Source organism: Salvelinus fontinalis, chromosome 14, assembly GCF_029448725.1.
Source record: "Salvelinus fontinalis isolate EN_2023a chromosome 14, ASM2944872v1, whole genome shotgun sequence".
Classification (NCBI taxonomy): Eukaryota; Metazoa; Chordata; class Actinopteri; order Salmoniformes; family Salmonidae; genus Salvelinus; species Salvelinus fontinalis.
The window spans coordinates 35,389,311-35,403,444 of record NC_074678.1 but is presented as its reverse complement, the minus strand read 5'-3'; the positions used below and the strand labels follow the sequence as shown (position 1 = coordinate 35,403,444).

The 14,134-nt window shown below is 46.1% G+C and overlaps 1 protein-coding gene across 7 annotated transcripts in view; it reads right to left on the bottom strand.

The window, feature by feature from the left end:
- Positions 1-14,134, bottom strand: part of LOC129810734 (low-density lipoprotein receptor-related protein 8-like) — a 358,998-nt gene that overhangs the window by 24,610 nt on the left and 320,254 nt on the right. For all 7 annotated transcript variants that reach the window (XR_008752777.1, XM_055861532.1, XM_055861536.1 and 4 more), the window contains 3 exons: positions 10,489-10,630; positions 7,232-7,384; positions 5,041-5,355 (listed from right to left, as the gene is read on the bottom strand). Coding sequence is in view for 6 of the 7 variants with exons in the window: in XM_055861532.1 (XP_055717507.1) it covers positions 5,041-5,355; positions 7,232-7,384; positions 10,489-10,630 (610 nt within the window). In the remaining variant the exon portion in view is untranslated. The remainder of the gene's footprint in view (positions 1-5,040; positions 5,356-7,231; positions 7,385-10,488; positions 10,631-14,134) is intronic.

Below are 14,134 nucleotides of genomic sequence, written 5' to 3'. Positions count from 1 at the left end.
TGTCATTAGACGCTCATACCGTCTGTCATTAGACACTCCCACCGTCTGTCATTAGACACTCACACCGTCTGTCATTAGACACTCATACCGTCTGTCATTAGACACTCATACCGTCTGTCATTAGACACTCACACCGTCTGTCATTAGACACTCATACCGTCTGTCATTAGACGCTCATACCGTCTGTCATTAGACACTCACACCGTCTGTCATTAGACACTCATACCGTCTGTCATTAGACACTCACACCGTCTGTCATTAGACACTCACACCGTCTGTCATTAGACACTCACACCGTCTGTCATTAGACACTCATACCGTCTGTCATTAGACACGCATACCGTCTGTCATTAGACACGCATACCGTCTGTCATTAGACACTCATACCGTCTGTCATTAACACTCATACCGTCTGTCATTAGACACTCCCACCGTCTGTCATTAGACACTCATACGGTCTGTCATTAGACACTCCCACCGTCTGTCATTAGACACTCATACCGTCTGTCATTAGACGCTCATACCGTCTGTCATTAGACACTCATACCGTCTGTCATTAGACACTCATACCGTCTGTCATTAGACGCTCATACCGTCTGTCATTAGACACTCATACCGTCTGTCATTAGACGCTCATACCGTCTGTCATTAGACACGCATACCGTCTGTCATTAGACACTCATACCGTCTGTCATTAGACACTCATACCGTCTGTCATTAGACGCTCATACCGTCTGTCATTAGACACGCATACCGTCTGTCATTAGACACTCATACCGTCTGTCATTAGACACTCATACCGTCTGTCATTAGACGCTCATACCGTCTGTCATTAGACACTCACACCGTCTGTCATTAGACGCTCATGCCGTCTGTCATTAGACACGCATACCGTCTGTCATTAGACACTCATACCGTCTGTCATTAGACACTCATACCGTCTGTCATTAGACGCTCATACCGTCTGTCATTAGACACTCACACCGTCTGTCATTAGACACTCACACCGTCTGTCATTAGACACTCATACCGTCTGTCATTAGACACGCATACCGTCTGTCATTAGACACGCATACCGTCTGTCATTAGACACTCATACCGTCTGTCATTAGACACGCATACCGTCTGTCATTAGACACTCACACCGTCTGTCATTAGACACTCCCACCGTCTGTCATTAGACACTCATACCGTCTGTCATTAGACACTCACACCGTCTGTCATTAGACACTCATACCGTCTGTCATTAGACGCTCATACCGTCTGTCATTAGACACGCATACCGTCTGTCATTAGACACTCATACCGTCTGTCATTAGACACTCATACCGTCTGTCATTAGACGCTCATACCGTCTGTCATTAGACACTCACACCGTCTGTCATTAGACGCTCATGCCGTCTGTCATTAGACACGCATACCGTCTGTCATTAGACACTCATACCGTCTGTCATTAGACACTCATACCGTCTGTCATTAGACGCTCATACCGTCTGTCATTAGACACTCACACCGTCTGTCATTAGACACTCACACCGTCTGTCATTAGACACTCATACCGTCTGTCATTAGACACGCATACCGTCTGTCATTAGACACGCATACCGTCTGTCATTAGACACTCATACCGTCTGTCATTAGACACGCATACCGTCTGTCATTAGACACTCACACCGTCTGTCATTAGACACTCCCACCGTCTGTCATTAGACACTCATACCGTCTGTCATTAGACACTCACACCGTCTGTCATTAGACACTCATACCGTCTGTCATTAGACACTCACACCGTCTGTCATTAGACACTCATACCGTCTGTCATTAGACACTCACACCGTCTGTCATTAGACACTCATACCGTCTGTCATTAGACACTCATACCGTCTGTCATTAGACACTCATACCGTCTGTCATTAGACGCTCATACCGTCTGTCATTAGACACTCCCACCGTCTGTCATTAGACACTCATACCGTCTGTCATTAGACACTCATACCGTCTGTCATTAGACACTCATACCGTCTGTCATTAGACACGCATACCGTCTGTCATTAGACACTCATACCGTCTGTCATTAGACACTCATACCGTCTGTCATTAGACACTCCCACCGTCTGTCATTAGACACTCATACCGTCTGTCATTAGACACTCATACCGCCTGTCATTAGACACTCATACCGTCTGTCATTAGACGGTCATACCGTCTGTCATTAGACACTCATACCGTCTGTCATTAGACACTCATACCGTCTGTCATTAGACACGCATACCGTCTGTCATTAGACACTCATACCGTCTGTCATTAGACACTCATACCGTCTGTCATTAGACACTCATACCGTCTGTCATTAGACGCTCATACCGTCTGTCATTAGACGCTCCCACCGTCTGTCATTAGACACTCACACCGTCTGTCATTAGACACTCATACCGTCTGTCATTAGACACTCATACCGTCTGTCATTAGACACTCACACCGTCTGTCATTAGACACTCATACCGTCTGTCATTAGACGCTCATACCGTCTGTCATTAGACACTCACACCGTCTGTCATTAGACACTCATACCGTCTGTCATTAGACACTCACACCGTCTGTCATTAGACACTCACACCGTCTGTCATTAGACACTCACACCGTCTGTCATTAGACACTCATACCGTCTGTCATTAGACACGCATACCGTCTGTCATTAGACACGCATACCGTCTGTCATTAGACACTCATACCGTCTGTCATTAACACTCATACCGTCTGTCATTAGACACTCCCACCGTCTGTCATTAGACACTCATACCGTCTGTCATTAGACACTCCCACCGTCTGTCATTAGACACTCATACCGTCTGTCATTAGACGCTCATACCGTCTGTCATTAGACACTCATACCGTCTGTCATTAGACACTCATACCGTCTGTCATTAGACGCTCATACCGTCTGTCATTAGACACTCATACCGTCTGTCATTAGACACTCATACCGTCTGTCATTAGACGCTCATACCGTCTGTCATTAGACACGCATACCGTCTGTCATTAGACACTCATACCGTCTGTCATTAGACACTCATACCGTCTGTCATTAGACACTCACACCGTCTGTCATTAGACACTCATACCGTCTGTCATTAGACACTCACACCGTCTGTCATTAGACGCTCATACCGTCTGTCATTAGACACGCATACCGTCTGTCATTAGACACTCATACCGTCTGTCATTAGACACTCATACCGTCTGTCATTAGACGCTCATACCGTCTGTCATTAGACACTCACACCGTCTGTCATTAGACACTCACACCGTCTGTCATTAGACACTCATACCGTCTGTCATTAGACACGCATACCGTCTGTCATTAGACACGCATACCGTCTGTCATTAGACACGCATACCGTCTGTCATTAGACACGCATACCGTCTGTCATTAGACACTCACACCGTCTGTCATTAGACACTCCCACCGTCTGTCATTAGACACTCATACCGTCTGTCATTAGACACTCACACCGTCTGTCATTAGACACTCATACCGTCTGTCATTAGACACGCATACCGTCTGTCATTAGACACTCATACCGTCTGTCATTAGACACTCACACCGTCTGTCATTAGACACGCATACCGTCTGTCATTAGACACTCATACCGTCTGTCATTAGACGCTCATACCGTCTGTCATTAGACACTCCCACCGTCTGTCATTAGACACTCATACCGTCTGTCATTAGACACTCACACCGTCTGTCATTAGACACTCATACCGTCTGTCACTACACACTGTCTGTCATTACACACTGTCTGTCATTACACACTGTCTGTCATTAGACACGCATGCCATCTGTCATTAGACACTCATACCGTCTGTCATTAGTGCTCATACCGTCTGTCATTAGACGCTCATACCGTCTGTCATTAGACACTCATACCGTCTGTCATTAGACACTCATGCCGTCTGTCATTAGACACTCATACCGTCTGTCATTAGACGCTCATACCGTCTGTCATTAGACACTCATACCGTCTGTCATTAGACGCTCATACCGTCTGTCATTAGACACTCATACCGTCTGTCATTAGACGCTCATACCGTCTGTCATTAGACACTCATACCGTCTGTCATTAGACACGCATACCGTCTGTCATTAGACGCTCATACCGTCTGTCATTAGACACGCATACCGTCTGTCATTAGACACTCATACCGTCTGTCATTAGACACTGTCTGGCTTTACACACTGTCTGTCAATACACACCGTCTGTCATTACACACTCTCTGTCACTACACACTGTCTGTCATTACACACTGTCTGTCATTACACACTGTCTGTCACTACACACTGTCTGGCATTACACACTGTCTGTCACTACACAGTGTCTGTCATTACACACTGTCTGTCATTACACACTGTCTGTCACTACACAGTGTCTGGCATTACACACTGTCTGTCACTACACAGTGTCTGGCATTACACACTGTCTGCCATTACACACTGTCTGCCATTACACACTGTCTGTCATTACACACTGTCTGTCACTACACACTGTCTGGCATTACACACTGTCTGTCACTACACAGTGTCTGTCATTACACACTGTCTGTCATTACACACGGTCTTTCACTACACAGTATCTGACATTACACACTGTCTGGCATTACACACTGTCTGTCACTACACAGTGTCTGGCATTAAACACTGTCTGTCATTACAAACTCACACTGTCTGTCATTACAAACTCACACTGTCTGTCATTACAAACTCACACTGCCTGTCATTACAAACTCATACTGTCTGTCACTACACACTGTCTGTCATTACAAACTCACACTGTCAGTCATTACAAACTCACACTGTCTGTCATTACACACTGTCTGTCATTACAAACTCACACTGTCAGTCATTACAAACTCACACTGCCTGTCACAGGTAGAGCGGGAGGAGTGGAAAGGAGGAATATTTAATGGGAGAGTGTAGCGCTAAGGTACATTGTACAAGAGTAGGCACATTTTGATACACACAGTCTGAAAGCCACTTACAGCGGTGGGATAGGTTAGCGTTCTCTCTCTGGATGTTGTTGGGCAGTAGAGGGGGTGTGGACGTGGAGCGGGGGCCAGAGGTGGAGGGAGGGGTCCTCCACGAAGCTGTTGTCCTGGGGGGAGGAGGTGGGGGGGACGTCGAAGGAACTGCGGTCGACCGTGTGGCTGTGGTCGGTTCTGTAGTTGTGGAGGTGGTTGTAGTAGCACCTGTGGTTGGAGTGGTAGTTGTGGTGGCTGGGGTGGTGGCTGTGGTAGGAGTTGCAGTGGTAGTAGTGGTGGCTGTGGTAGGAGCTGACGTGGTTGTCTTGCGTTTGACTGCAAGGAGAGAAGAGATTAAACAGAGATACTAGAGTTATCAGGCTGGCAGATCAACTGACAGCACAGACAAGCCTTTCCTTGTAAACAGACAGCGAGAGCTCCATAGTTTACATGAACAGACATCAACAGAAGTGTGTCTGAACTACTCAAAACTGCCTTCTCTGCACTTAAAGTCAGAACGTGCTTGTAGAGCACAGACAGAGGGAATACATCCGTTTGTAGTTATTCAGTTTCTATTTATTCTGAGTGAGTGAGAATGTGTACACCCTCCCCTTTCTGGTACAGAGTATCTGCAGTGCAGTCAGGCTGCCTGGTGGCCTGTGTTCATCCCTCATCCCTCTCTCTTTCTCTGGGGACAGCACTGCGACAACCCACCTGTGTACCTCCAGACACAGAGAGTCTCCAGAGGGAGGAGAGGACAAGAATGGAACAGCCATACAATAGACACAGAGCGTTCCCAAGGGAGGACAGGACAGGGATGGAACAGCCAGAGAGATAATGGAAGGCACTATAGGGCTCAGATTGACAGTGAGCAAGGGCTAACTGAGAATGAGATTAATTGGCAAGTGGAACATTGAAATGGATCTGTTATCGTGTGGGAAAGGAGTCAAATGGGAAAGGGTGTGACATGCTTTAAACAGTTTACCTACGGCACAGTGGGGAAGGGAAAGGGTGTAACACGTGTTAAACAGTTTACCTACGGCACAGTGGGGAAGGGAAAGGGTGTGACACGTTTTAAACAGTTTACCTACGGCACAGTGGGGAAGGGAAAGGGTGTGACACGTTTTAAACAGTTTACCTACGGCACAGTGGGGAAGGGAAAGGGTGTGACACGTTTTAAACAGTTTACCTACGGCACAGTGGGGATGGGATATGGTGTAACACGTTTTAAACAGTTTACCTACGGCACAGTGGGGATGGGAAAGGGTGTAACACGTTTTAAACAGTTTACCTACGGCACAGTGGGGAAGGGAAAGGGTGTAACACGAGTTAAACAGTTTACCTACGGCACAGTGGGGAAGGGAAAGGGTGTAACACGTTTTAAACAGTTTACCTACGGCACAGTGGGGAAGGGAAAGGGTGTAACACGTGTTAAACAGTTTACCTACGGCACAGTGGGGAAGGGAAAGGGTGTGACACGTTTTAAACAGTTTACCTACGGCACAGTGGGGAAGGGAAAGGGTGTAACACGTTTTAAACAGTTTACCTACGGCACAGTGGGGAAGGGAAAGGGTGTAACACGTTTTAAACAGTTTACCTACGACACAGTGGGGATAGGGAAAGGGTGTAACACGTTTTAAACAGTTTACCTACGGCACAGTGGGGAAGGGAAAGGGTGTAACACGTTTTAAACAGTTTACCTACGACACAGTGGGGATAGGGAAAGGGTGTAACACGTTTTAAACAGTTTACCTACGACACAGTGGGGAAGGGAAAGGGTGTAACACGTGTTAAACAGTTTACCTACGACACAGTGGGGATAGGGAAAGGGTGTAACACGTTTTAAACAGTTTACCTACGGCACAGTGGGGAAGGGAAAGGGTGTAACACGTTTTAAACAGTTTACCTACGACACAGTGGGGATGGGAAAGGGTGTAACACGTTTTAAACAGTTTACCTACGACACAGTGGGGAAGGGAAAGGGTGTAACACGTGTTAAACAGTTTACCTACGACACAGTGGGGATGGGAAAGGGTGTAACACGTTTTAAACAGTTTACCTACGGCACAGTGGGGAAGGGAAAGGGTGTAACACGTGTTAAACAGTTTACCTACGGCACAGTGGGGATGGGAAAGGGTGTAACACGTGTTAAACAGTTTACCTACGGCACAGTGGGGATGGGAAAGGGTGTAACACGTTTTAAACAGTTTACCTATGGCACATCGTCTCATGCCTGGTCCCAGCTCCATGCCGTCCGGGCAGGCACAGGTGTACTTGGGGGAGTGGTCAGTGATCTGGGGGGCTTTGAGACACAGGTACTCACAGCCCCCATTAGGTAGACTACCCATGTTACAGCTGTCTGGAGCTAGACAGGAAGAGACAACAGAGACATATCACACAGTAATATGACTGTCAGGCACTCAACATGTATTCATAACACTCATTGACTAAATATTATTGTTAGGGTACAAAGACATGGTTGGAAAGCGTCTCTATGTTTCCTAAAATAAGATTTAATATTATGTCCAAAAGCTAGCAGTGCTAAGGTACATAACAAACATCTCCCTTCCCTCCTTCCAAACATAAAAGTCTGCACACACCTCGCTAGGTCTAAAACTGACTTTAAAATGCCTCCTGTTCTCCTAACTGGGCTTCCAGGAAGTAGAGAGACAGCTTTTATGTCCCCAACTCTGAAGAGGAGATGAGGGAGAGGAGGCCGATACTTATGAATGGGATGTGTGCTGTTATACAAGAGGATGCTGCAAACACTGCAGGGATGTTGCAATACTCCTCTTCCCTCAGTTCTTCTACAGATAGACATATCACTACCACAGAAACTCAGCTTCAAAGTTCAGCTCACACTGACAAAGAAAATAAGACAAAAAGAAAAGCTGAGAAGGAAAGCAAAGAAAAGTCTTCCTGAAATGTGTAGATTTAAAAAAAGCCTTAGAACAGAATGTGATCTTAGAACAGAATGTGATCTTAGAACAGAATGTGATCTTAGAACAGGATGTGATCTTAGAACAGGATGTGATCTTAGAACAGGATGTGATCTTAGAACAGGATGTGATCTTAGAACAGGATGTGATCTTAGAACAGGATGTGATCTTAGAACAGGATATGGAAATAGAACCATTTAAAATGAAACCCGATCTGTAGGTGAATGATCTTTTGTTATGTGTTATGAAAATAGTTATTCTTAAACGAGAGAGAGAGAGAGAGAAACATAGGAGTGATAGAAATACAGAGCATTGAGAAAGAGCGACAGCGAGAGAGATAGATAAAATATATATATATTTTGTATATATATACATATATATTTGATTTTTATTTTTTCGATATGTATACTTTGACAATGTAAGTAATAACGAACTTACCATGTCAATAAAGTCATTTGAATTGAATTGAGAGACAGACAGAAAAAGAGAGACTGACAGAGAGACAGCTAGAGAGACTGACAGAGAGAAATAGAGAGAAAGAGAGAGACTGACAGAGAGCAAGAGAGGGAGAGTGTCAAAGCAAGACAGAGAGAATAGGGTAATGAAACCAGCGGAGGTAGCACTATGATGAATATTTCACTTTGGAGACACTTGAGAAACTAAGGTTGTGTCTGAAAAGACACCCTATTCCCTATATAGTGCACTACTTTTGACCAGGACAATACATAGGGAACGGGGCGCCATTTGGGACACAAACTAACTCTACAGCACTAGTTAATTTATATATTTCTTTAATTTATATTTTATTAGTAGTGCTCTTTATTAATGAGAGAGTGTAATCAGCTCAACTCTACTGGCCCTGAGACAACACTGGCACACTCTGATTGAGAGGGAGAAAACAAAGCATCGAAACGCAACACTCACACACGCCTGCACACACACACACACACACACACACACACACACACACACACACACACACACACACACACACACACACACACCGACACACCGACACACACACACACCGACACCGACACACACACACACACACACACACACACACACACACACACACACACACACACACACACACACACACACACACACACACACACACACACACAGACCCACCACAAGAGGGAGCAGACATACACTACATGACTAAAAGTATGTGAACACCTGTTGGTCTAACATCTCATAACAAAATCATGGACATTAATATGGAGTTGGTCCCACCTTTGCTGATATAACAGTCTCTACTCTTCTGGGAAGGATTTCCACCAAATGTTGCTTCCACTAGGACTTGCTTCCATTCAGCCACAAGAGCATTAGTGAGGTTGGGCACTGATGTTAGGCTTGGCTCGCAGTCGGCGTTCCAATTCATCCCAAAGGTGTTCAATGGGGTTGAGGTCCGGGCTATGTGCAGGACAGTCAAGTTATTCCACACCGAAATCGAAAAGCCATTTCTGTTTGGACTTTGCTTTGTGCACAGGGCATTGTCATGCTGAAACAGGAAAAGGCCTTCTCCAAACTGTTGCCACAAAGTTGGAAGCACAGAATCATCGAGAATGTCTTTGTATGCTGTAGTGTTAAGATTTCCCTTCACTGGAACGAAGGAGCTTAGACCGAACCATGAAAAACAGCCCCAGACCATTATTCCTCCTCCACCAAATTTTACAGTTGGCACTATACATTCGGACAGGTATCGTTCTCCTGGCATCTGCCAAACCCAGATTCGTCCATCGGACTGCCAGATGGTGAAGCGTAATTTATCACTCCAGAGAACGCGTTTCCACTGCTCCAGAGTCCAATGGCGGTGAGATTTACACCACTCTAGCCATCGCTTGGCATTACGCATGGTGATCTTAGGCTTGTGCGGCTTCATGAAACCCATTTCATGAAGTTCCCGACGAACAGTTCTTATGCTGACATTGCTTCCAGTGGCAGTTTGGAACTCGGTAGCGAATGTTGCAACCGAGGACAAACGAGCTACGCGCTTCAGCACTCGGTGGTCCCGTTCTGTGAGCTTGTGTGGCCTACCACTTCATAGCTGAGCCGTTGTTGCTCCTAGACGTTTCCACTTCACAATAACAGCACTTACATTTGACCGGGACAGCTCTAGCAGGGCAGACATTTGACAAACTGACTTGTTGGAAAGCTGGCCTCCTATGACGGTGCCATGTTGAAAGTCACTGAGTTCTTCAGTAAGACCACTCTACTGCCAATGTTTGTCTATGTAGATTGCATGGCTGTGTGCTCAATTTTATACACCTGTCAGCAATGGGTGTGCTGAAATAGCTGAATCCACTAATTTGAAGGGGTGAACACATGCTTTTGCATATATAGTGTATTTTCCAGTGTCGCAGACAGACACACACATTAATATTGACACTTGACACATTTCTCTCAGGCAAAATAAAATACAGGTAGTGTTCCTGTGTTCTTTCAAAAAAAACAAACAAAATAAATACTGTGTGTATGCGTATGAGCATGTATATGTGTGTACATGTACATGTCTGTCTCTCACCTTTGGGTTGGCGTAGTTCGTGGAACACCACAACATCTAGAGGGTTATTGAGGTGTTCTGCTAGCGTAGCCACATCATGTCCTGTTAGCCTGTTAGCGCTGTAGATAGCCTCATCCTCCAGGTCTGTCCAGTACACACGGTCCTGCAGGGAGACATGGGGATGGTTCAGTCCTCAACTCACAACACATAAGCAGTTGTTTTCTATGACGTGTGAGGCAGCGAGACAGGAGGCTGTGCAATCACAGTAAGTCAGGAGAGACCATATGACATTACAGTAAGTGAGCTGGAGAATAATATATCTGTTGTTACAAAGCCTGCAGACAGATGGGGCGTTATTGTTGTCATTGTCAATACACAGGCAGATCGCTCAAGAGTGACTTCGAAATTGGACATCTAACCACGTCCTGAGGACATCGGGAAAAGTTGGCTTGAGGTTTGTTCAATACAATCTAATCCTAACACTAAACATTTTGGATACATGCTCCCACCAAAATCTACAGTTTTAAGTAGCCTATCCCACTTCGTGGAGCTACCAGACACTGATGGAGGTCCTTTCCAGTAGGTATAAGGGAACACCAGTGGTTGACCTTGACCTCCATCAGTACATTTAACACAATGTAATGGCTTTTCTACACTCATCACCAGTGGGGCAATATTCAGCAGCGGTCCACAGGGAACCAGACCTACCCTAGACATAAGACCTCTATTTACAACTTTTCATTACTTTCTGTCTATCGCCCTCATTCTCTTTCCCTCAACTCGCCTCTCTCATCTAATGCCATCTTATCAGCCTGTCCTCCAGTGATACCATAGCAGCATGAGCGGAGGATGAGGTGATAGTTCCATGGTTGCTACGGCAACCTTAGATCCATCTGCTACCACGAGCAAACATGAAACGAGTTGTGAGAGGAGCGACAGAGAGATTTAGATGAAGATAGAGCGAGAAGAGAGAAACAGAGAGGGAAAGAGGGAGAGAAGAGATAGAGAGATAGATCGAGACAAAGAGATAGAGAGAGAATAAGATAGTTGAGAGAGACAGTGATCGTGATCGAGATATAAACAGAGAGAGATCATGATCGAGAGGTAGACAGAGAGAGATCGTGATAGAGAAATAGACAGAGAGAGAGATCGTGATAGAGAGATAGACAGAGAGATTGTAATCGAGAGATGGACAGAGCGAGATCGTGATCGAGAGGTAGACAGAGAGAGATAGACAGAGAAAGAGATCGTGATAGAGAGATAGACAGAGATCGTGATAGAGAGATAGACAGAGAGCTATCGAAAGAGCTAGACAGAGAGAGAGAGATACAGACACACACACACACACATAGAGAGAGAGAGAGAGAGGAGAGAGAGAGAGAGAGAGAGAGAGGAGAGAGAGAGAGAGAGAGAGAGAGAGAGAGAGAGAGAGAGAGAGAGAGAGAGAGAGAGAGAGAGAGAGAGGGAGAGAGAGAGAGAGAGAGAGAGAGAGAGAGAGAGAGAGAGAGAGAGAGAGAGAGGAGAGAGAGAGAGAGAGAGAGAGAGAGAGAGAGAGAGAGAGAGAGAGAGAGACATGTAGCTAGCTAGCTACCAATGAAGCATAATCCCAGCTCATGACGTTACTACCCTGCATGAATCTGCAGGCAGGTAGCTAACCAACCAGGTTCAATGTTAGATAGCTAACATCAGGCTAGCGTAGCACCCTGTTTTATCGGCATATTCAACAGCGTTTAAGAAATATATTACCTACAACAGTGTTATCTTGTGACCAAGCCATCAATGTTTTGTGATTATTGGTGTCGTAAAAATGTTAGCTAACGGGTTAGCAATTAGCATGTTTGACATGTCAGTGGAAATACTATCAGCTTTTTGATAGCAAAAAAAGATGTCCTGTATTATCTGCATACGGTCCCCAGTTATTGGCCACCTTACTTTTTTGTTCAATTACATGATATATCCGTTAAATTTTGTTCAAAAAATAAACGCCAACCGCTTATCCAAAGTGTTTACTAGATAGTTGACTAGTTGGCTAGCCTTCCAGTAAAAAAAAAAGTAACTTTCAGTAGCCCGGTGCACCCTCATGTAGATTCTTAAAAATGGTTCTTCACCAACATCTTCTTCAGTGTTGTAACCAAAATAACATGTCAGACCAGACCTCCTCATTATAAATCCCTACAGATGAGCAACCCCAAGTGGAAAGTCAACCTCCCAGCACAGAGTACTACTCCCTCATTGAAATGAAGGATACATTCACCCAGCTGGGGGTAAGGCAAGTGGAGCTGGAACAGAAGCTGAACACACTCCAGTCAGCACAAAACATTGTCCAGCTCAACAACACCCCCTCAACCAGACCTGTAGAGCTGGAGGTGGAGAGAGACATGTCTGCACTCTGGATTGTGGTGAGACAACATCAACAGGAGAAAGAGCAGGAGCAAGAGAAAACAGAGCACTAGAGGAGAAGGTGAAAGTGCTCGATGAGAAGGTGAGAACGATGACTTGTGGCAGAGAACAACCAATTAGAGAGCTGAACACGCAGAGAAGCCAACAGAACAGCCCACCTCAGACCCTGACCAAAGTCTGGACACCACACCACAACAGAACAGCCCACCTCAGACCCTGACCAAAGTGTGGACACCACGTCAGAACAGCCCACCCCAGACCCTGACCAAAGTCTGGACACCACAACAGAACAGCCCACCCCAGACCCTGACCAAAGTCTGGACACCACGACAGAACAGCCCACCTCAGACCCTGACCAAAGTCTGGACACCACGACAGAACAGCCCACCCCAGACCCTGACCAAAGTCTGGACACCACAACAGAACAGCCCACCTCAGACCCTGACCATAGCCTCGACATCACAGCAGGAGAGACAAATTAAGAACCCCAAGCCCAGGGTTTCCCACCCCCTCTGAGAACCCCTCCCCCCCGTCAGCCACCCTGACAGCCCTCCTGACAACCCCACACACCCAACGAGGACATACACAAGCCACAGATTGTACTCCTTATGGACTCAAACAGGAAATATATAATATTTTTCCCAAACACACAGTATCTAAACTCCGGTGTCCAAACACCCAGCATGCCCTAGACCTTCTGTCTGAGGACCAACTAGGGTCACCCAGCCACATAATAATACACACAGGCACAAACGACCTGAGAACACAGCAGGAAAGGGTGGCCACAGCACTCAAGGGAATGCTTGAAAATGCTTCTTCTACTTTCCCTAACGCTCAAGTGGTTATCTCCACCCTGCTACCACGAAAAGACTTCAACCCTGCTACCATACAGCGGGTAAAAATAAGTATTTCCCGTGACTGTGCCTCAAAACCAAATGGCCCACCACTCCACCCTGGACGGGGACAGCCTCTATGACCAGGTCCACCTCTACAAGGCAGCAGTTCCCACCTTCGCCTGGACGCTAAAGGACATCGCCCTCAACCACAGCCTCAACACCTCACACAGGAGCAACAGATTAACAGACACCCCACCCAGACCAGTGAGACAGACCTGCAGGACCCCCCTCTGGACCTACACATAGAGGACCTACATCCAGACCACATAACCACCAGCCACATCCACACCCCCACCAATCAACTCCCCCCAAGTCAACCATGCCCACACCCCATTTAGGTCTCCTCAGATCAGACCTATGCCCTTCCTGCC